Source organism: Pan paniscus, chromosome 2, assembly GCF_029289425.2.
Source record: "Pan paniscus chromosome 2, NHGRI_mPanPan1-v2.0_pri, whole genome shotgun sequence".
Taxonomy (NCBI): domain Eukaryota; kingdom Metazoa; phylum Chordata; class Mammalia; order Primates; family Hominidae; genus Pan; species Pan paniscus.
This window is the reverse complement of record NC_085926.1, coordinates 132106464-132130239: the sequence shown is the minus strand read 5'-3', so window position 1 is coordinate 132130239 and position 23776 is coordinate 132106464. Positions and strand designations below refer to the sequence as shown.

The 23776-nt window shown below is 37.7% G+C and overlaps 1 protein-coding gene across 5 annotated transcripts in view; it reads left to right on the top strand.

The window, feature by feature from the left end:
* Positions 1-23776, top strand: part of RYK (receptor like tyrosine kinase) — a 160817-nt gene that overhangs the window by 45025 nt on the left and 92016 nt on the right. For 3 of the 5 annotated variants that reach the window (XR_008624895.2, XM_055110482.2, XM_055110484.2), the window contains exons 6-10: positions 2878-3022; positions 10611-10712; positions 13793-13926; positions 16838-16924; positions 22664-22733. Coding sequence is in view for 4 of the 5 variants with exons in the window: in XM_055110482.2 (XP_054966457.1) it covers positions 2878-3022; positions 10611-10712; positions 13793-13926; positions 16838-16924; positions 22664-22733 (538 nt within the window). In the remaining variant the exon portion in view is untranslated. The remainder of the gene's footprint in view (positions 1-2877; positions 3023-10610; positions 10713-13792; positions 13927-16837; positions 16925-22663; positions 22734-23776) is intronic. The other 2 variants (XM_063602937.1, XM_034957430.4) reach the window with 1 other exon arrangement.

Below are 23776 nucleotides of genomic sequence, written 5' to 3'. Positions count from 1 at the left end.
GAACCCAAGGATAGCTTCCTGAGAACAGTGACAGCTCTTCTGAGAGCTGAAGGGTGACCAGATGGTGGCAAATGAAAGATGAATGAGGGAATGGGAAAAATGCATAGGAAAGCCTGGAATTTGGAGGTAATTGAGCAGGGCACATCTAGGGGGATCTGCCCAGCAGAGCCGTATCCTTGGCTCTGCTCTGGAAAGTGCTTGGACAGTACTGCTAACATATGCCTCCAGAATTCAGAATTTTTTTCTGTCCCTCCCAAGATTAAATAGCTTTCCTGTGGCATAAGGTAATTCTTGATGAAAGTCATGCCTTCATTCAGGCTACAGCCAAGTCTAGCTGCCCTAGAAGTCATTTGGTGTCTACGTTAATCTGTTCTGATTTATTGTTTGTTGATAGGAAGGTTAAATTTTAGAAAAGTTTTATTTTTCTTATTTCCATGTGTTTTTGAAAGCTGTAAGTTTTATCTTTTATCCTGACCTATCCCCAGAACTCCAAACTTGTATATCTGTCAGTTTAACATCTGTGCATGGAGATATGAGGTACCTAGTTAGTAGACTAGGTACTCCAAATTTAACTTGGGCAAAACTCTTGATTTTCACATCCCCAACCTGTTATTTTTATCTTTGTAAAGTTACCCTTATCCAAGTTATTGCTTGAGCCAAAACTTTTCATTCTTCTTTTTCTTTCTACTTTGGTACAATCCATTAGTAAGGTCTGTTGACTGTGTTCCCAAATCCACTTACTTCTCATCTTCACTGTGACACTCTTGTCCAAGCCAGTGCTGTCTCTCTGAATTACTCTGGTAACCTTCTAACTTGTTCCCTGCTTCTGCTCTTGCTCCCCTACACGGCATTCTTCACACATCATGCAGTCATTTTTTGTTAAGTGACCGTGTGAAATTGCTTTGCTTGAAACCTTGCAATGATCCCCCATCTCATTTAGGATAAACCCCAAATGCCTCAAGTTTTGTTCAGTAGAGTTATGATGTGAGTACTCGTGATCAAATCTTTCATGAATCTCCAGTCACACCAGTTCTACTTCTGTTTGCATCTTCCACTCTGCCTGCTTATGTCATTTGTATCTTGCTGTGTGTTTTTTCTCAGTTTGCGTGTGTGTGTGTGTGTGTGTGTGTGTGTGTGTGTGTGTGTGTGTGGCTGTGGCTGTGGCTGTGTCATTGGGTTATTTTCCCTGTTGCTGAGGCTTTCTTTTTGTCTCTCATTTATTTATTTATTTATTTGTTAATTATTTTTGAGACGGAGTCTTGCTTTGTCGCCCAGGCTGGAGTGCAGTGGTGTGATTTTGGCTCACTGCAACCTCTGCCTCCCGGGTTCAAGTGATTCTCCTGCCTCAGCCTCTCGAGTAGCTGGGACTACAGGTGCGCACCACCACACACGGCTAATTTTTGTATTTTTTTTTTCAGTAGAGATGGGGTTTCACTATGTTGGTCAGGCTGGTCTCAAACTCCTGACCTCAAGGGATCACCCACCTCAGCCTCCCAAAGCGCTGGGATTACAGGTGTGAGCCACGGCACCCAGCTTGCCTCTCTTTTTAAAATAATATAAAGCTGAGTATCATTTTATTTAATGAATAGAGCCTTTAAAAACAGAAAAGCAAAACAATTTCTGTTGTACTCTCAAAAAAGAATAAATGTTTTTATAAACTTGTGGACCCTTCTGTCACTCAGTCTTCTGTGAGTCAGTGGTCCCTGGCAACAAAATGATGTCTGATTCCTCTAACCCAAACATTGTTGTTGAAGAAATATGAAGAATATATAGATCTGCACTGTCTAGTATGGTAACTGCTAGCCACATGTGGCTTTTTAACTTTAATTACAGTGAAGTAAAATTAAAACATCAGTTCCTCAGTTTTACTAACTACATTTCAGTAGCTTTAGTTGTACTTATATTTGAATGCTTAATAGCCACCGGTGACCAGTGGCTACTGTATTGGACAGTACTCTAGAGAACATTTTCGTCACTGTAGAAAGTTCTGTTGGACAGCACTGCTGTAGTATATTTTATGCACTGGTATGTTTTATGTATACCACTTGTGAGTGACTGTTATACTCATTAGCCAAAAATTCTATTTAAAATCTTTTTTCTTTCTTTTTTTTTTTAAATCTTTGTGAAGGTACCCTTATCCAAGTTATTGCTTAAGCCAAAACTTTTCATTCTTCTTTTTCTTTCTACTTTGGTACAATCCATTAGTAAGGTCTGTTGACTTTTGTATTAATCAGAAACCACCAACCCTTTTATTAATTTTATTTATTGAAGAAATTATACCATTTGTCCCATAGAATTTCCCACATTCTGCATCTTCCTGAAATCATTGAACATTTTTTTTTCCTGTAAACTGGCAGGTAGATTTTGCACTTGATTAGATTTAGAACCAACTCTTTTGGTAAGAATAGTCCATAGATGGTCTGTCGCCCACGCTGGAGTACAGTGGAGCGATCTCGGCTCACTGCAACCTCTACCTCCCAGGTGCAAGCGATTCTCATGCCTCAGCCTCCTGAGTAGCTGGGATTACAGGTGCCTGCCACCATGCCCAGCTAATTTTCGTATTTTTAGTAGAGGCGGGGTTTCACCATATTGGCCAGGGTGGTCTCAAACTCCTGACCTCAAGGTGATCCACCTGCCTTGGCCTCCCGAAGTGCTGGGATTACAGGCGTGAGCCGTCACACCTGGCCTAAAATATTTTTTTAAAACTACAACAAAAACATCAAAAAAATTATGTGAACTTCCACCAATATGCTACTGGTAACTGATCTTACAAAGAATGGGCACATGGAAAGAACAGAATACTTATTTGTGTATATTGGGTCACAAAGCAGTCATATTTGTTTAAAAAGCTAAATGTGCTTTTTGTTTTTATTTCAGATGATCCTGTACATGCAGCTCCAACCACTTCTACGCGTGTGTTTTATATTAGTGTAGGGGTTTGTTGTGCAGTAATATTTCTCGTAGCAATAATATTAGCTGTTTTGCACCTTCATAGTATGAAAAGGATTGAACTGGATGACAGGTATTGTACATATTTTGGGAAAGAAAAAAAATGAAAGCAGTTATTTATATATATGTGGGAGCCCATACACATCGATGCACAGTGGTGCAGGGAAAGGAGGGAGGATGATTAAGCCCCAGCCAAAGGAAAAATAAGATGACCTAATCACTGTCTCTGGTTTCTCTGATTTTATTTTTATTTTTTAAAAATTAAGAAGTCAGAAATTAGTTTTTTAGTTGTTGGGGAAGAAGTGGAGAACAAGTATGTTTTTTCTATTCCCTTGGACATGACTCTACCTCAGACCATTGCCTTTTCAAAATAGCCCTGTTTCTTCCTTCTAGATCTTGCCTTCATCATTCTCCCTTTCTCTCTTCCTCCCTCCATCCATCCAGTAAACATGTATTGAGCACCTGCTCTGATTTAAATCATTGGTTCTCAACCTGGTTACACATTAGAGTCAAGGAGAAGCTTTGAAAACATACTGGTATTTGGGTCCACCTTCCAGAGATTTTGATGCAGTTGGTTTGTGGTAGTATTTGGGGATCAGTATTTTTCATAAAGCTTCCTGGATGATTCTAATGTACAGCCAGTTTAAGATATACTGGGTTAGATACTATGCTAAGTGCTGGGAACAGAAAGAAAGAATGATATACTTTATAGTTTCAAGATTTTAATCTTTTACATTAACCTGTAATTATAAAAGTATGTAATTTGATGACTGTGATATGTATAGTAAAGTGTGTGAATACAAAAGGTGCTTGTCCAGCCTCAGTGAGTCAGAGATGACAAGGAGGACATTATAGTCAAGTTAGGGTGAGAGGTACAGATGGAATCATAGGTTTATTTTCCTAACAAACACGTCTTACTTCCCTCCTCTGTGATTCCCAGTTGCTGCCTGAAGACATGCCCCAGCTTTGTGACTTCTTTGAAAGCCCTCCTTTATGTGGAGATGTATCATCCATACTCTTTGAACCTTTTCTCCTCTTATTGCTGTATCCTTACTTGCGCTCCAGTCAAATGATTACTTATTCCTCACTTTCGCCCCACACTTTGCCCTTCAGGACTTTTGTTCATGCTTTCTTCTTCCCACAAGCCTCCATGCATTTTCCACCAGTCCAAACTTCGTCCGTTCTTCAAATTCCAGCTCCATTCCTGTCTCTTTCATGAAGTCTTTTCTAAGCCTCCCAAACACCCCTTTCTCTTTGTCTCTGTCTCTCTCTCTCGTAGCAGTTATTGCACTTTTTCTTCTATAATTTTTTGTGTAATTGTCTTACCTTTAGAATGTAAGCTTTTTCCAGTTAGGGAGCAGTGTGTCTTACTCATTGTTGAGTCACCAGTCCTAATTAGTCTTAACATGCAGCTGGGAAGCATATTTGTGGCGTAAGAATATGAAGGGGAAGGGAGCTGGTTGGATTCAGTACCTGCCCCTTAGTACTCTTTGTCCCCACTGTTTTATTTTCCATTTCTGTGTGGAGAAAGAAGAGAAAAGGGATACGAATGAGAAGGAAGTACGTATATGATTTGTTTCAGAATATGTTTTGTGTACATGATGGTTGGTGAAGTTAGGTTTAGATTTTACAGGGGAAGAAATGGCATTTGGAAGCGATTGAGGGAACATTTTGATAGGACTTTGAGAGAGGATACAGGTAGAGAGGTGACTGAAGAGCATGGCATTTGGAAGTCAGTCTTGATATACCCAGAGAGTTGCGTTTTCCTTGAATGCTTGCATGCGTGCTAGGGCTGTGAGCCCACATAGGCCAGAATTTTGCAATAACTTTCAGATTCCATGGGGCATCTACCTCTGCCTGCTGAAATAATTAGTTACCATCCATGAATTGGTGTTCCAGTTCTCTTTAGTTTTCGGGCAAAAGTTTCCAGACATTACCTGAGTAAAACCAGCTTATATTATCACATGTTTTCAGAGCATAGTCTAGTGGTCAAGAGTATGGACTCTAGAGCCAGACCATCTCTGTTTGAAGCCTGGCTATTCTGTTTACTAGTTTTATGGGCTACATGGATTAAGTTATATAGCCTATGTGTGTCTCAGTTCTCCTCTGTAAAGCAGAAATACACACCTAGTAGGTATGTTGTGAGGTTTTAATGAAATACAGTAAGCTCTTAAAACAGAGCCCTACGTATAGTAAATGGCATTTTATGAAGTTTTTAATAAAGTTGCAATATGCTAGTATGTCCAGAATTGGTTCCTTCTGGTGGGTTCTTGGTCTTGCTGACTTCAAGAATGAAGCCGCGGACTCTCGCGGTGAGTGTTACAGTTCTTAAAGATGGTGTGTCTGGAGTTTGTTCCTTCAGATGTTCAGATGTGTCCGGAGTTTCTTCCCTTCTGGTGGGTTCATGGTCTCACTGACTTCAGGAGTGAAGCCACAGACCTTCGCAGTGAGTGTTATAGCTCTTAAAGGTGGTGCATCCGGAGTGGTTCGTTCCTCCTGGTGGGTTCGTGGTCTCACTGGCTTTAGGAGTGAAGCTGCAGACCTTCGCAGTGTTACAGCTCATAATGGTAGTGCAGACCCAAAGAGTGAGCAGCAGCAAGATTTATTGTGAAGAGCGAAAGAACAAAGCTTCCACAGCGTGGAAGGGGACCCAAGCAGGTTGCCGCTGCTGGCTTGGGTGGCCTGCTTTTTTTCCCTTATTTGGCCCCACCCACATCCTGCTGATTGGTCCATTTTACAGAGAGCTGATTGGCCCATTTTACAGAGTGCTGATTGGTCCGTTTTACAGAGTGCTGATTGGTCTGTTTTTACAGAGTGCTGATTGGTGCATTTACAAACCTTTAGCTAGACACTGCGCTGATTGGTGCATTTACAATCCTTTAACTAGGCAGAAAAGTTCTCAAAGTCCCCTACCTGATCAGCTAGACACAGACCACTGATTGGTGCATTCACAAACCTTTAGCTAGACACAGAGTGCCGTTTGGTGCATTTACAATCCTTTAGCTAGACAGAAAAGTTCTCCAAGTCCCCACCCGACCCAGAAGCCCAGCCAGCTTCACCTCTCACTGGTAGTGATGGACAAAGTTCTTCTGCCCTTTCCTGTCCTATTAACAATTATTTATTACCTGCCAGGCAAGCTAACAATGGTGACCAGAAAGCTCACATCCAGTTATCCAACAGCATTTAAGAGACATCTGCTGCTTCTCTCTCTGCATAGGGGCCACTGGGATTACCATTTATTGAGTGTTTTCTGTTTACCAGTACTGTACCAGGTACTTTATATGTATTATCTTAACACAGCCACCTAGAAATAGGCTTGAAGAGATTAAATAACTTTTTCAGGATTGCTCTTCTAGGAGCAGGGCAGAGCAGGCGGGACTCAGTGTTGTAATAGCTATGTGTTAATAATCCACTATTGTCATTGTATAAAACACTTGCTGTGTGCCAGGCACTGTTCCCTGTGCTTTACATTCATGAACTCCGTTAATCCTCACACAGTCTGGTGAGGTTAGATGGAGCCCATGGCTCCGTGGAATTCATTAGAAAGGGATGGTAGTGTTCTTCCATTCCAGGCACTTAGGAGCCACTGCTTGTTATAAACAGATCTCATTAGAGGCAGAGAATTAACACTGCCTGAGATGTGCTCATGCCAGGGCAGTTGGAGCTCATGTGTGTGGCTTTCCCTCTCTCAACACTGCAAATTGATCTTTTCAGTCTCTTTGTTATGCCTGATGAGTCTGTCCTGGATAGGCAGAGCTTCTCTTTACATTCACCCTGAAGTCCTGCAGAGGGGTTGGTCTGCAGCGTGTCTCTACTGTAGTCTTTCCCTGTTAGTTTGTGACTGTAGGAAAGTTTATTACTCCTTTGTGGGATGCTTGAACTTGTCATCTGGCAGCATCTTAATTTTTCTCTTCCAGTTTCCATTATCCCCACCACCGCCCCCATGCCATTACTGGTGACAGAGTTTACCTTTAAAATCTTTGATTTTGTATTTAATGCCTAACTGTCTGACACATAGTAAAATACTCAGTAACTATTTGGTTGAATAACCAGTGAATAGAGGGAGGAAAAAAACCATTTTGTTTTACCAATCATTCTTTGCTTTTTTCACAACAGTTTGTGTCAGAAATGACCATTCTGTCTGGTTTATGTTTTCTGTCCCAGGGAAGCGTGGTTTTCTCTGTTCATTGATTGACTCAGTGTTAGTTGAGCTGTCACTGGGGCTCACTCTGGCCCACTTGCGGCTTATTGTGCCAGGTACTGGCATAAGTGCTGGGGAAGGAGAGGTGAATAAACAGGCACTTGTCCTGCCTTTGTGGAGTTTATAGTCTGGTTGGGTGAGACAGATATTAAACAAAAAAAATCCTTACTGGAATGTAGGGGTCACAGTCTTTGTCTGTTGCATTCATTGCTGTATCTCTAGCACCCAGTACAGTACCTGACATGTAGTAGATACTTAATAAATATTTGTGGAATGAATGGATGAAGTGGAGTTACAGAGAAAAATAGAAAAGTACAAATTGTTGTAAGTGTTTTGAAGGAAAATTATGATCTTTCCCAAAGTTCTGACTTCATTCTAAGACAGGGTTAGTATCTCCATACATAATTTTACTTGCTTTTGAAAATCAAATGAGATAATCTATTTAGATTGATAATTTATTTAGACTGGCTATAAACTATTAAGTGCTAGCAAATATACATTTTAATCTCATTTTCCACCTCTTGTGATATAGCTATGTAGGTGTTGACTTTAATGGATGTCAGGGGTAGGTCCCTAATTGCTTCTTGCTTCTCTCATAACAGTAAGTCTTGGATTCAAAAAAAAATTTCGTTCTGACCACTTAGCATAGTGCTTTGCTTATTTTAGGGACCCACTTAATATCTGTTGAGGGAATGAAAAATTGACATAGATGTCCCTGTAACGCCTTTGTGTGCCTACAGTCTTTTCAAAAATTCTGAGGTAGCACAAGAGTGCCACCTACCGTTAAGTTAATGGAGAGACTGTGTCTGTGCACTTAGTCATCAGTGATGTTGGTTGCAGATAATACTTAAGAAGTACTTTCACATATCTCATACAATTTGAGCCTCACAAAAATCCTGTGAGGTAGATTATCTTAATCCCATTTATTTCCTCCCCTTTTGAGGATGGTAATGCTCCTCTTCCCTCCCCATTATTGAAGTCTGGACTTCTAACAGCTTTGATATCTGGTTTGATTTTTGAGTGGTACTCAACTGTAAAACAGAGTCCTGTAATTCCTTTTTGTTCTAACGACTGGAGATGCATAATATTCACATAATTAATATAACTATAGTAGTATACTATAAATTAGTAACAATAATTTATAAAGATATGTTTGAGGGCCAGGCAATAAATGCTTTACTTATTTTTCATGTAATCGTTTTAGCAATCTTATCAGAGGATAGTGTTATGCACACTCTGTCCACAGGGAATTTGAGGTTCCAGAGGATTAAATAGTTTGTCCTAGGCCGTACAACTAGTAATCGATGATACTGGCAGTTCTGACTTCACGGTTTATGCTTTTCATCTCTTTTCTATATTGACCTATACCCACTGCATTATAAACTCATATAGATCAATTCTGTAATAACGTTGAGCCAAAGAAGCTCTTCCAGCACTCTGACCAGATGATAGCCTAATGAATCTTTATTATAGTCTCTTTGAGTTGCAAAGTATCTTCGCAGAGTTGCTGGGGAAACAGGGCTAACTGCAGCATCACAAGAAGAAGTATCAGGTTGGTGCAGTAATTGCAGTTTTTGTCATTAAAAGCAATGGCATTAAAAGCAATGACAAAAACTGCAATTTGCAATTACTTTTGCACCAATCTAATAGATAACCTAAAATGATGGACATCTTCAGGGAAGGCATGCTGGGGGGGCATTTCATTAGGCAAACATGTATCTTGAGATCTATGGTTGTGCTGAGCAGAATGGTTTGCATATTATAAGTGCTCTCCAAATGTTTATTGCAGGACATTTCTATCTTAATTTTTGCTATGACTTTCTACAGATGTTTGGTTACAATAGCAGATAGTAGTATATTGTATTATTAGCCATAGAAAGGCTACATAAAGACTTACAGTCCTCATTGCCTGGATGTTATATATTTACATTTTTCAGATTTGTGTATGGGCTCTTGAAATTGATAAACATTCATATATAAATGTTATAGATTACATAGCAGCCGTGTGTGTGTGTGTGTGTGTGTGTGTGTGTGTGTGTGTGTGTGTGTGTGTGTGTTTTGTTTCAGAGACAGGGTCTCACTATGTTGCCCAGGCTGGCGTCAAACTCCTGGACTAAAGTGATCTGCCTAACAGCCTTCCAAATAGCTGCAGCTACAGGCTTCACACCGCACTCAGCTTTATTATGTATTTTTTAAAATCACCAGTTTTTGAAAATACAGAATTATTATGTGGGAAGTGGTCAGTTAAAAGATTTTGCATATTAAGGAAAGTTGGAGACTTGATTGGGCACTGCTGATCCTGTAGCTAAGAGAGGCATTGAAAGACCTATCCTGCCATCTGGTTTCACCCTTCATGCTGAATTTCTATGTTTCACGTCTCCACTGCTGCAAAATTATAAGAACTAAGGCAGTGAGACCGAAATGTACCCACGAGACAAGGTTTCTCCCCACTGAAAAGATAAAACTACATGCTTGAGCAGCATTACTTTGCAGTAATCTTGAACACAAGGTTTACAATTATTTGAACCTATCATCTTCTTGGTGTCCTGTATTATTTAGAGAATATGGTGTAGTGTTTCAAGTACTAGAGATTTCCGAGAAGTTGGATGAAAGGGAGGGATTGGGGAAGTAGAAGAAGCAAAATGTATTGTGATTAAATAAACTTGAACCAAATTTGATACTTTTTTTTTTTTTTTTGAGATGGACTGTCACTTTATCGCCCAGGCTGGAGTGCAGTGGCGTAATCTTGACTCACTGCAAACTCCACCTCCCAGATTCAAGCGATTCTCCTGCGTCAGCCTCCCGAGTAACTGGGACTACAGGCACGCGTCACCATGCCCGGCTAATTTTGTACTTTTAGTAGAGACAGGGTTTCACCATGTAGGCCATACTGGTGTCGAACTCCTGACCTCCAGTCATCTGTCCTCCTTGGCCTCCCAAAGTGTTGGGATTACAGGCGTGAGCCACCGCACCTGGCCAATACTCCTTTCTAAGCTCCGAGCATGTTGGCACATTTGATTTGGTTTGCTCTTTCTTTATCTGTAGGTCATTTGATATTGGGCCATCATTGAAAGAGGCCTGTCTTTCTTCTTCTTTTCTAAAAAGCAATCTAATTGAATGACATGGGCTCTTTTTTTGAGAGATGATCCGTAGTTCCCTAACATATTTGTGTGTGAAGTTTAGGACAATTAGCTGAGGTGTCTGAGCACTAGTACCTACATTTCTGAATAATTTTGATAAGATGAACTCGCTTAATGATTTTGGAGATAGAAATGAAAGAAAAAATAGAGCTCTATAGGAGTTAGATTAAAATTTCAGTATTGGAACATCATGAATTATTGTGATCTCCGTCAGGATTTTAGGCTGGTTTTAATGGCTATGTGCATTTTGTATGTATGGAAAAAGGAAATTTCTCATTGAAACTGACTTGTCAAATATTTCTCTCAAAAATTGTTTGCAGCATTAGTGCCAGCAGTAGTTCCCAAGGGCTGTCTCAGCCATCCACCCAGACGACTCAGTATCTGAGAGCAGACACGCCCAACAATGCAACTCCTATCACCAGTAAGAGTTAATTTAATTCTAAAGCCAGTTTACTCAAGTTGTCTATGCTGCTTCCCAGTGGTCTTGCATGGTTAGTGTACTTGTGGGACATGTTGTGTAAATCGTATCTAAAGTATGCAAAATTAGGTATGCTCTTCAACTTTTGCTTTCTAGAGCATTGAATGAAACATTCTAAAATTGAGGTATCAAAAATGAAATTTAAGTTCGCTAGAATTGGTGTGGCTTTCGGGAGATTTCCATAGATTTATTATACTAAAAGGGCTACTAAGTCACTTCTATAGAAATTCAAAAGGAAGATTTTTCAGGTAACTACATGGAATTAACTATTGAGCTGCATAAAGACAGAGACTTTAGACTGTAAGGAATTGTTTGATGGTCTTATGGGCCATGGTGAAGACTTTACATTGTTTTTTAATCATAATAGGAAGTTAGCTACCACTGGAAAGTTGAGAATGTCGGATCTGATATCCTTTTTTGGACTGGCATTTATTCTTTAGTAAAATAAGATTAAGAATATCTGTCCTGTACCCAGTGCCCTATTGTGGTTTTCCAGTACTGTCTCCCATGAAAAAGAACCAGGATTTTTTGGAGAAATGGCTGATTCCAGGTCTGAGTTAGGAAGTGAACAAGATAAGCCTGGGACATGTTGCTGAGGCAGATATCAAGGAAATAGCTAAGACTTGAAGAGCTTCCACTGGCTAAAGATAGGACCATTTGATCATCAGAATGAATAATGACTATAATGAATTAAAACGTAAAATGTGTAAAAATGCACAAATTTGTAATAATACCTTATTTAACAAAATTGTTCAGTATGAGAGGTGACTAAGGCTCCAGTGAATACCTTACTCTACCAACTGACTACATGAACTGTATTTCAGGTTAACCAGATGGTGCTGGTGGATGAGAGAAAATTTTTCTTTACAGATGATTCTCAGCTAATAAATGTGGAAGAAATTAGATAATTAGAAAATCACATGTGCAACTCCTGATAAAATAGTTGATTCAGAAAAAGATCATCAGTGATTGAAAGGAAAATGGGGAACTCTGCCATTGAGGGATCAGGCTGTCACCACCTGAATACACTGATGAACTCAGCATTACTAAAAGTAGGGGACCTAGGTATTTCGTACCCAAGGATATGATGTACCATTCATGGAGCATTCTTTTCTGTCCCTGCTGCACCCCCTACAAGTTAACCTGGATCTGATCAAGGTTATAGACCTGACTTACAGTTTACAGGAAATACTACTTGAAGAAGTAGAGGCCAAACATTTTCCAGGGTAGCCGACCCAGTTTCTTCAATAAGACCGTGGCAAGAAAAAAGGAGGGAAGAAGGCATTATACAGTAAACAAAATTTAAGGGAAATAATAATAGCAGCTACTCTTCCCACTAATGAAGAAAGAAATATATGCTTTTTAGGAAATACGATAGATGTGAAAGTAGTTTAAGCTACTCAGAAGAGGCACATCATTGCTTTTAATGTTTAAATATCAATCTTTGCTCATTAGAATGGATTCTTAATTGTTATATGTGACCTCAGAGAGGTAGGGAATTGTTGTTATACATGCTAAAATACTTTCTTAAAAAAGTCAAAGGGGCCGGGTGTGGTGGCTCTTGCCAGTAATCCCACCACTTTGGGAGGCCGAGGCGGGCGGATCATGAGGTCAGGAGATCAAGACCATCCTGGCTAACACGGTGAAACCCCATCTCTACTAAAAATACAAAAAATTAGCTGGGTGTGGTGGCTCGCGCCTGTAGTCCCAGCTACTTGGGAGGCTGAGGCAGGAGAATGGCGTGAACCCAGGAGGTGGAGCTTGCAGTGAGCTGAGATCACGCCACTGCACTCCAGCCTAGGCAACAGAGTGAGACTCCGTCTCAAAAAAAAAAAAGTCAAGGGAAATAAATTTATTTATCTTTTAAAAATTGTTGCCATCAATAAGAAATTTACTTGTTTGTAATCATGGCCATTACCGTAAGGAGCTAGATAATTTACTTACTACATATATATATACTGAAAACAAACACTTTTTAAAAAAGTCAATAGAAATACATTTGTTTACAGATAGAAAAAGAGGAAGAAAAAAATATTTGAAGACATAGTAGCCAAGAATTTTCTAAGATAACAACGCAACAGATCACAGATCCAGGAAACTAAGAGAACTCCAGGTAGAATTAAACATTCACATATACTCACACACCTGGACAGTCTATCACAGTCAAACTGCTGCCAATCAGTGGTTTCAGGTGGTGTCAGTCTACATCCATTGTAAAGTTGCCCAAAACTTTTCATGTGGTTCTTCTGGCAACCATTGATGATCATTGCATAGGTCCACTAATTTTGGGGGGAGGTTTCTTCCCATTATCTGGAGATGCCATTCCAACTTCTACTTGCTAACGCCAGATTTTCCTTTTATTCTAACATTTTTTTTTCTTGAAGTGAAAACTAATTTGTGGCTGTAAATTCTGTTTTTACTGTCATTGAATTAAGAATGAATGGGAATTAAGGGAACTTATTAAATTTGAATCTCACAATGGTTTTACTAGGATGTGGTAATACCAGAATAATTACATTGATTATGTATTTTGTTTGAAAAAAGCCTTTTCAAACAAAAATAACTTTCTGTTTGAAATTTTTTGTTTGTTCAAACAAAACAACTTTTCAAATGAAGACATGTTTGAAAAAAATCTTTTCAAACATGTCTTCATTTGAAAAGTTGGTGTGTTATGAGACTATATTAGAAAACCTTTTGGGAGAAAAACTGTCCATAAGAAGGATTAAATGCTTGTTTCATTTGGCTAAAAGGCAATTGAAGTGGTGGTCATGGTAATACTATTTTTAGGATTTCTTGTTGCAGTTCAGAATTTTAACATTTTGGAGTAGTATTGTGGTGGGTGAGGAGACATTTCTTTAACATTTAGTGTGGCCTTCAAATAACTCTCCTAGTTCATATATATGCCTGTTTCCTTTTATGATTCTTACACTCATTCCTGTGACCTGAGTCCTGAGGTTCTAACTGAACTAGTTGACTCCAATACCATAATAAGGGTATTTATATTGCTTGGTTTGGCTTTGTTGGCTCCTTAGGTTATCCTACCTTGCGGATAGAGAAGAACGACTTGAGAAGTGTCACTCTTTTGGAGGCCAAAGCCAAGGTGAAGGATATAGCAATATCCAGAGAGAGGATAACTCTAAAAGATGTACTCCAAGAAGGTATTTATTATCTCAAAGTCGGTTTTTTAAGTATGATTTAATGTTACCGCTATAGACACTTTTTTCAAAAATTTAAAAAATTTCATCTCATTTTGTGTCTAAGATAAGGATAGGAAGCAGTGTATGGTTTTTCTTCTATAAAAATTATTTTCATTTGCTCCTATACTTGAATGGGCCTTGTACAACTTTGGTGCAGTTCTTGATTTTCAAGTATATTAAAGCATGTATATTATTGTTGGCTATATTTAAGGTGTATTCTCTGTTTGGTTTTTATTTAAAATGGCCACTACCTGGCAGGTCTCTCTGAGATAGTCTAAGTTACTTTCTCTCTGACGGATAACTTGGGGGTTGTAGCGGAAGGAATGGACATGGGCTTGGGCTTTGGTTTTGGTCCTAAGTTCCAATCCCACATTTTATTCTCTGTGTGGCTTTGGAGAAATCACGTAATGTCTTCAGTCTCCAGTTCCCTCCTCTATAAATTTGGACTGCGTTGTCATCTCTTAGACTAGTTATAAAGATGAGATGAAATTAGGTACAGTAAATGAATGAACACATAATAGTGTTTGCCAGGTGTTAGTATGCTTCCCTTCCCCTCTCACTGGGCCTTGCTTTCCTTTTTGAATTGGAGGGTATTGATTAGGGAGATGCTGAAAGAAGAGGACAGAAATTAATAATAAAATACTGCACTGAGCTCTTCATGTTGTTAAATAGAGAATTACTTTTTTACCTCCACTGTAATTCAGTTTGGAATGCTTTGGATACTTATGAGTCCTCCTTATGTATTCCTTTGCTGGTTGGGACACATTTAGGTCAATCACAGCTAAGTCAGGTACTTAAACTGTCCCCAGTAGCAAATGGTAATTAATGGAAGCAGATTTTCTGGTATGTCTTAAAATGCATGATTGCCACTTGTTAATAGTTGACTGTTTTCTAAGCATAACTAGTTTGCAGATCTTTTTGCAATCTGAAGAGAGTAAGTAGACCAGGTAGCATTTCCTAAAGAATTTTTAAAAATGAGAGATCAATTAATGTTATATTTGCAGTTTCTTTTGGTCTCTGAATGGGATAGAATAGGCAATCTGTTGTAGTGGTATGATTTGAGAAGAAGGAATTCTGAACCAGGTAGAGTTTTTCTTTATTGGTCTTTTCAGGCCCATAATAGTTTATTTTAAAATTCTTTTGATTTCAGAAAAGAAAATATGGTGGCTGATTAACATTTAAAAAGGTGGTCAGGTTCACTGGAAATCTGAGAAATGCAAAGAAAACAATAGTTACATGCGATTTTTTTTTTTTAACGTTTGTGAAAAAGTAAAAAGATAATTTCTAGGTTGACGGGTATGGAGGAACACATGCTCTTTTACATTGCTGGTAGGAATGTGAATTGCTGTAACATTGTGGTAAAGTAATATGTACATATATATTTTTGTGTATGTTCCTTACTTCCATTGTTTTTAAGTATATGTAAATCTGTGTTTGGGAGTAATATTTAAAAATGGGACTAGGTACTGGGAAGAGGAGACAGGAGGTTTTGCAGTGCTTCAGTGCAAGAGAGTTAAGAAGCTCAGTCAAGCAAGGTGAACTTGGCTGGAGAGAGAAGGGAAAACCTTTGTGAGGAAGACAGGTCAGGGTGTGTAGCTCTATGTATTGACTAGAGTGTTTGAAGATATTTACTCAGCTTCAAGCAAAATGTCTTAAATGAAGATTATCCAAAGTCTTTTCTGCCTTGAGCATACAAGTTACTCTGTCTCTAGGCCACAGTGAAACCTGATGATACATGGATACCAACAACTCCACCTCATAGAGTGGAAGGCATTAGAGCAAGCCTATTTGTATGCATGGTATCTGCAGCAAAGTGAAACTATTTGCAAGCTTATCTTTTAAATTGTGAAGGAAGGAAAGTAAACAATTTTCTAGTGAGAAAGAGTAAAATGAGATTCATTTTCAGTGATCATCTTGTTTGGGAGTTTTCTATGGGCAATTACAAAATTGGTAATAAAATCTAGATGGATTTTCTTAGTTCCTTCCCTAGCACCCGCAAAGGTCATAACTAACTTCTCTTATTAGTATAAGATTTTTTTTTTTTTTTTTTTTTGGCGGAGTCTCGTTCTGTTGCCCAGGCTGGAGTGCAGTGGCACAATCTTGGCTCACTGCAGGCTCCACCTCCCGGGTTCATGCTGCTCTCCTGCCTCAGCCTCCCACGCCCGGCTAATTTTTTTGTATTTTTTTTTTTGTATTTTTAGTAGAGACGGGGTTTCACCGTGTTAGCCATGATGGTCTCGATCTCCTGACCTCATGATCCACCTGCCTCGGCCTCCCAAAGTGCTGGGATTACAGGCGTGAGCCGCGCGCAGCCTCTTCTCACTCTAAGAGTTTTTAGGAACACATTTTACCAGTGAACCGAGAGTCTAATTGGCTTGTCTGAGACCTTCTGAGGAGTGAGTGGTAGAAGGAATGGAACCCAGGACTGTCTGGATCCAAAACTTGTACTCCCTGGCCTTCCCTCGAAGCTACTTTTTAAGGCTCTGCGGTAGAGAGGAAAGTTCATTTTTGTCTTTTCGTCATTTCTCTGAGGCTAAGCCTAGAAACTCATAAATGCCATTGTGGATACCTCATTACTGAGCTCCAATGCGCCTGGCTATATCATTAGTTTATTTAGTATAATTCAGGAAAATTTTCATATACTTAGTTTAGATATGGTGTTTCTGAAAGCAAGTTAAGATGTGTAATAGTCACAAAAAACTTTTAACAGTCATTAAAACCAAAGATTTGGGTCTTTTTACTCTAGGGCTACAGTAATGTTGATCACATATGACCTTGTTATTTTTGTTTTATATTATATTGTGCCAGAAAGTTTTGTACTATAATTTTATGAATGTTGTATGATCTCATTAATTATTACTTTTCCTTTTAGGTACTTTTGGGCGTATTTTCCATGGGATTTTAATAGATGAAAAAGATCCAAATAAAGAAAAACAAGCATTTGTCAAAACAGTTAAAGGTAGGATCTTTTTTCCATAGTATTTCCATGATGCTCTTCTGTCTCAGGTGTCCTGCCAGCAAAATTCTGTCTCAGTTTCCCAATGTGTGCCAGACCTTTTAAATCAGTCAGTGTTAATTTAGCTGAAAACAAAAATTGTCTTATATGAGCCTAATTGTTTTGGAAATTTGGGTTGTTCTCATTAAGTATAGAAAAACAGAAGTCCGTTAAATTAAGACATAAGACATTTCTTAGATATTACTCAGTTAATTGCAAGTCAAACTGCATCCACTTGATTTCATTGTTACTATGTTTAGTGTTGGTATACTTTTGCAGGTATAGCCATAGTTGGAATTGCTGGCCTAAGGGTGTGTACATTTAAAATTTTAATAGAGCCCAGGTGCAGTGGCTCATGCCTGTAATCCCGGCACTTTGGGAGGCCGAGGTGGCCAGATCACCTGAGGTCAGGAGTTTGAGACCAGCCTGGCCAGCATGGTGAAACCCCTGTCTCTGCTAAAAATACAAAAATTAGCCAGGCGTGGTGGCTCACGCCTGTAATCCCAGCTACTCAGAAGGCTGAGGTGTGAGAATTGCTTGAACCCGAGAGGCGGAGGATGCAGTGAGCCGAGATCATGCCACTGCACTCCGGCCTGGGCGACAGAGACTCTGTCTCAAAAAAAAAAATATATATATATATATATAGTTAGATTGTCCTCTGAAAGATAGCACTGGTTTATATTGTCATGAACGGAATAACTGTTTTCACATATTCTTCTTTTGGGCCAGCGTTTGAAATGTGATGCCTAATTTTTAATTTATTGATGCGTATAAGTTATTTAATTAAAGATTCCCTATCAAGATACTACAGTGTTATTTATGCAGGCATATGGCTTATTTCCTATTACTGGTAGATTTGCAAGACTTTAAAAAATACTAGAATTTTAATTACTTACAACAGATGCTTGTGAAAGCTTAAATAGTTCTGAATTAAGAGCTGGGTGCAGTGGCTCACAATTGTAATCCCAATGCTTTGGGAGGCTAAGGCAGGAGGATTGCTTGAGCCCATAAGTTCAAGATCAGCCTGGGCAATATAGCAAGACCCCCGTCTCTACAAAAAAAAAAAAAAAAAAAAAGTAGCTGGGTGTGGTAGCATATGCCTGTAGTCCCAGCTACTCAGGAGGATGAGGCAGGAGGATTGCTTGAGCCCAGGAATTCAAGGCTGCAGTGACCCCTGATCATGCCACTGTACTCCAGCCTAGGTGACAGAGCAAGATCCTGTTTTAATTTTTAAAAACGATAATAATTCTGAGGTAAGTCTTATTTGCTTATCTAGAGAGAAAGAAAAATGTGATAATTTATAGGGTGCTTAATGTCTATCAGGTCTGATGTAAATTGAGAAGACATGCTAATAATATCTAAAAACAAATTTAGCACTTTCCCTTCAGAAACTGAAGGGAAGATTAAATTCAGTTTTATGAGTAGAAAGTGATAAAATTTTATACAGTTTATGAAGTTAATTTATAAGAACTGTTTCTAAATTTACTTAAAGGAATACATGGAAAGTATGAAGGGTTTATGTTTATTGGTTGTAAAAAGTTGGGTTATACCAATCTAACAAAAAATCTTTGGAATTGCTTTTAATTGAACAAAATTGTTTGTTTAAGGCTGCTACAAATACATCCATACACACACACCTCTTTAATATTTTCTAAACAAGTGGTTTAATTTACTGTATCATTCAATATTTATTTTATTCATTCACCCCTTCCCAGCACCAAAAACACTTTTAAAGGGTAATATTTATGTGTTAGGTCCATCCTTTCGGCTAAGACCAAGTGTAAGTTAGGTCCCAGTAGGTTTTCTGACTAGGAGAGTTTACATATTACTTTTTGTAAGTGTAAAATTTGAACTATAAGGTTATTAAACAACAGCCTTTTGTTACTCTTTTCTCATTTTTTTTTTTTTAAGGAAACTCCTTAATCCAAATATTTCTTCCGGGGTTTGTAAGTATTCTATAGACTGTGTAGAACTGGGCTATTATTGACTTGTTCTGAATTAAGGAAGGAGGTTTTTATACAAAATTGGGTTGATTTAGGGTTGGAAGGGGAGATAAAAGGAAATAATAGTGATAAGAAAAACACAATGAGTGTACTTGGACTGTTTCACAAGATAAGACTTCTCTTTCCGTATATGCTTGACTTGTAGTCACTGGTTGTTTCTGTGCTTTACCACTGTAATTATAATGTTCTCTGTGAGCTGTGCGGAAATAAGAGAAAGCACAGTGAGTCCTTATGGGGGACAGAGGGGAAGTGCATTGCCTCAAATTTGTTAGAGAGATAGCGCCACATGACTGTCTCTGAGATTGATTATTTTGGAATGCTGTTTTTATGGTTTTAGTTGTAGCCACATAGAGCTGACCAAGGTCTTTCACAAATCTGTATGCTTTGTTACATGTTGTACAATTAGAAGTTTAGCATAAAATAAAAAAAAAGTGTTTTAGAAAGCACTGACCTTTGCCTTTAGGCATAAGCAGAAAATTGGAGTTTGGCTTTTAAAAATATTCATAATTTTATACAGAGACTTCATAGATACTCCAGTATAAATTTCCAGAGATTGAAATTAGCAACCCGAATCTTACACACTAAATATTGTGAAATTGAATTCCGTAAAATAAATGAATCAGTTTGGATTTACTGGTATTAAGTTCTTATTTTCTTTATTATAGCTACTAAATTTTTATAGTTTTGTAAATAAGCAAGTGTTTGTTTTTAAAAATCATTTTGTGCATCCTTGTAACTTTTAGAATATATTTAATAGTACCCTTTTCAAATGTGTACATCTTGAAGATAGACCTTTCATTATGTAATTAAAAGACTAGGATGAGACTGGGAAAGGAATCCAAGAAAATGAGTTTTTCTTACTAAATGGATAAAGTTATTTTATCTTTAATTGAGTTTTCTTAGATCATCATTCAAGTGTCCTTTGCTTTAATAGAACATGCTTATCAAAATAAAAACTTGAAAAAAGTAAGTACAAAATGACACATTCTGAAATTACCATTTGTTGTACTTAGATCTCCTTACCAGTTGAGGGAATGGTAAAAGTCTTTTTAACTGGGCAGGGACCTCCAACTATTACTAGTTTTTAGTCTTGAAAAGATCCTACTAGCCTCCAGTAGTCCTGGCCATAATTTCATTAGAAATTATTTAGGTTATAGAAAGAGTAATAAAGGCACATTTTGCTATTTACTAAGAAATCCCACATTTTAAGCAGTTTGTAGACACTTAGAGTTTATTCCAGCAGACATTGATATGAAGCACCTTTTCCAAAGAAGTACCGAATGTTTCAGATCCTTGGCTTTTTGTCTACCCATTTTACATTCCTACAAAAGTCTTAACTAAGAGAAGTTGCTTGGAAAGGGGACACTTAGTAGCAAGTAATGGAAGTGAAGCAAGACGAAGTGAAGCAGGAATGAGATTCCAATGGGTAGATGTGGAAGTAAATGAAATTTGAGATTTCTCAGCTTTGACAGTTCCACATTTAAAGACCAAATGTGACAATCATAGTATCTGAATTCAGTGGGGTGGGTTTTATTGTTGGTTCAGCATTTTCCTAGGTGGGTCTAGAATATGAATCTTGGCTTTGCCAGTCTTTTACATTTCTCTCTTCCTCTTATTGCATTGGTCCGAAGCTTTATAAATTATTATTTAATTAATTTATTTATTTATAGATGGGGTCTCACTCTGTCACCCAGGCTGGAGTGCAGTGGCACAATCATAGCTCACTGCAGCCTCAACCTCCTGGGCTCAGGCAATCCCCCACCTCAGCCACCTGAGTAACTAGGAATACAGGTGTGCAACACCACACCCTGCTAATTTTTTTTTTTTTTTTTTTTGTAGAGATGGGGTTTCACCATGTTGCCAGCCTGAGCTTTACAAATTATTTTTGCTGTTTTTACTACTAATGTAAAAATTCGTTATGGGTTTCTTTGAAAGGGTTTTTAAGAATATACTATTAAGTTTGTTTTAACATTTAAAAACTTTTTAAAAATTCAAACCCACTTCTTATTTGTTTATTATTATTATTTTGGGAGACAGGGTCTTGCTCTGTTGCCCAGGCTGGAGTGCAGTGGTGCAATCATGGCTCACTGCAACCTTGATGTCCTTGGCTCCAGCAATCCTCCAGCCTCAACCCCCTCAGTGGCTGGGACTGCTAGTGTGCACCACCAGGTCCAACTAATTAAAAACACTTTTTGAAATAGAGATGGGGTCTTGTTGTATTGCTCAGGCTGATCTTGAGCTCCTGGCTTTAAGTGATCCCCCTGCTTCAGCCTCCCAAAGTGGTGGTATTACAGGTGTGAACCGCTGTACCTGGCTGCATTTTCAATTTTATAATAGAAATATTCTTTTCAAGCAGTGGAGAAATTCCTCTATACTGTTAAGGTCAAATATTTGTGCAAATATTTGAAGGCTTAAAAATTCCTTTGGAGATGTAGACTTAAAGATATTGGTAAATTGCATTATCATGTTTTTGTTTCAAAAACATTGACCTAAAAGTTCATTTGTTCTGTTTTGCTACTTTGGACCAAAAACCATGAGTTTAGAAACTAAAACTAAAATGGCATAATTCTAATTTTGGTTATCATATGAAAGTTAACTATATTTTTACTACTGTATTATTAGTTCTTTTTGTTTGTTTTTAACCACAGAGAAGTAAAAAGAAGAAAGCAACAGAATAGGCCATAATCTCCAATCATAACTTTTGTAGTCATTTTATACCTGTAATGTTTGTTAGGTTAGGAAGTATAAACAGAACAGAAAGGTACAAAACCTAAATTCTCCCATCTTGAAAAGTAGCCATCATATGTAAACAATTCCTTAATATGTAAGAAATATTAGGATATGTAAACACAAGTTGTACCTTGTTTTTGAAATTTAATATACCTTAGAGATCTTCCTCTGTCAGTACATATCTCATTTTTCAAAAGTAGCCACATAGTATCCCATTGTGTCAATTTAATTAGTTCTTTGTTAGTGGGTACTTTGGTGGTTGAGTTTTTTGCCATTGAACAGTGCTCTTATTACATTGTACATAGATGAGCTTTTGTGACTATATCTGTAACAGAGACTCTTAGCAGTGGGATTGATGATGCAAGGTATATCTGCATTTCAAAATTTTGTTACATGTTGCTTTCTCCATCTATCCAAGCTACTATTGATGAACCTGTTTTCTCACACTCTTGCCCAAATTCTTAATAGTAGGTAGTGGAATTTTTTGTGTCTCAATTTGACAGGGGAAATGGCATCTACTGGTTTAATTTGCATTTCTTTACTTAGGACTGAGGCTATGAGTCGTTTTGTAATCTTGTGTGTCATTTGTTTTTTATTTTCTCAGTGAACTGTGTGTTTATATCCTCTGCCTCTTTTTCTTATTGATTTATATGAGCTATTTAAATAGGAAAAAAGGAAGTTAGCAGTATATATGCCTTATGTGTTGCATATATTTTTCCAGTCTGTTATTGCATTTTCTGCTTTGTTTATGGAAACTTAATTGATTTTAATATAAAAATTTCTGGGAAAATTGACCTATTTAATGAGACTGCAGTAGAATTTTTATCTAGATCTATTTAGATTTACCTGTAACTTATAATGAAAACCTATGTACCTTATAGTTCAAGATAATTATTTACTAATAGCAGAAAATGTTAATGCCATATATGTAGTAGTATTATTCAAGACATTTTCTTTTCTTTATATATAGATCAAGCTTCTGAAATTCAGGTGACAATGATGCTCACTGAAAGTTGTAAGCTGCGAGGTCTTCATCACAGGTGAGAGGAGAAACCACCAGCATTTCACTGTTGAGCATGGCAACACTTGATGCCACATTTTTATGTGTAGAACATTGTGATGACTTCTGAATTGAAAGCTTTGTGGAATAGCTTAATTTTTTTTTCTGAATATAAAAGTGAAATGCATTCTCATTGCACAAAACTTACAAACACAGTAAAGTATAAAAGAAAACAAAGAATAGTATGTAAGCCCACATCTGGATAATCATAGCTAATCTAGCTGATCTTTCCAGAAATAATTTATACATATTTATGTGCACATTTCCCTTTAAAAAATAGGATGATGGTTTACATATGTTAAAAAATATTTGTTATGAGATTTTTGAACGTATAGGACCTCAAAGTCAAGTATAATAAACATGAATAAATCTTCCTTCTAGATGCAGTGATAGTTAACATTTTGCCATATTTTCTGTGTTGTGTATGTTTGTATATTTATCCATCTGTATCTAGAGACATATCTCTAGATATAGGTATCTATATATTTGTGTATATAACTATTTTATAATAAATTAGACATCTCAGTACTTTTAGTGCATGTCCAGCATGTATTTTCAATAAAAAGAAGATAGTTTTCTTTATAATCATAATATCACTGTTGTCTTTGACAAAGTTAACATGCTTCTTAATTTAATGAAACAATGTATCTGACTTTTGATGTTGGCAACTGTAAATCCATGTAGCCATTTAAAAAGGCTACATAGTAGTCCACTGAATGGATGTACCACATTTTATTTAACTAATTTCTGGTATACAATCATTATGCCATAGCATGATTTTTAAAAACTACTTATAGTTCTATATGAAGACCTTTTTTTTTTTTTTTGGAGACAGAGTCTCGCTCTGTCACCCAGGCTGGAGTGCAGTGGTGTGATCTTGGCTCACTGCAAGCTCTGCCTCCCTGGTTCACGCCATTCTCCTACCTCAGCCTCCTGAGTAGCTGGGACTACAGGCACGCCCGGCTAATTTTTTCTATTTTTAGTAGACACAGGGTTTCACCGTGTTAGCCACAATGGTCTCGA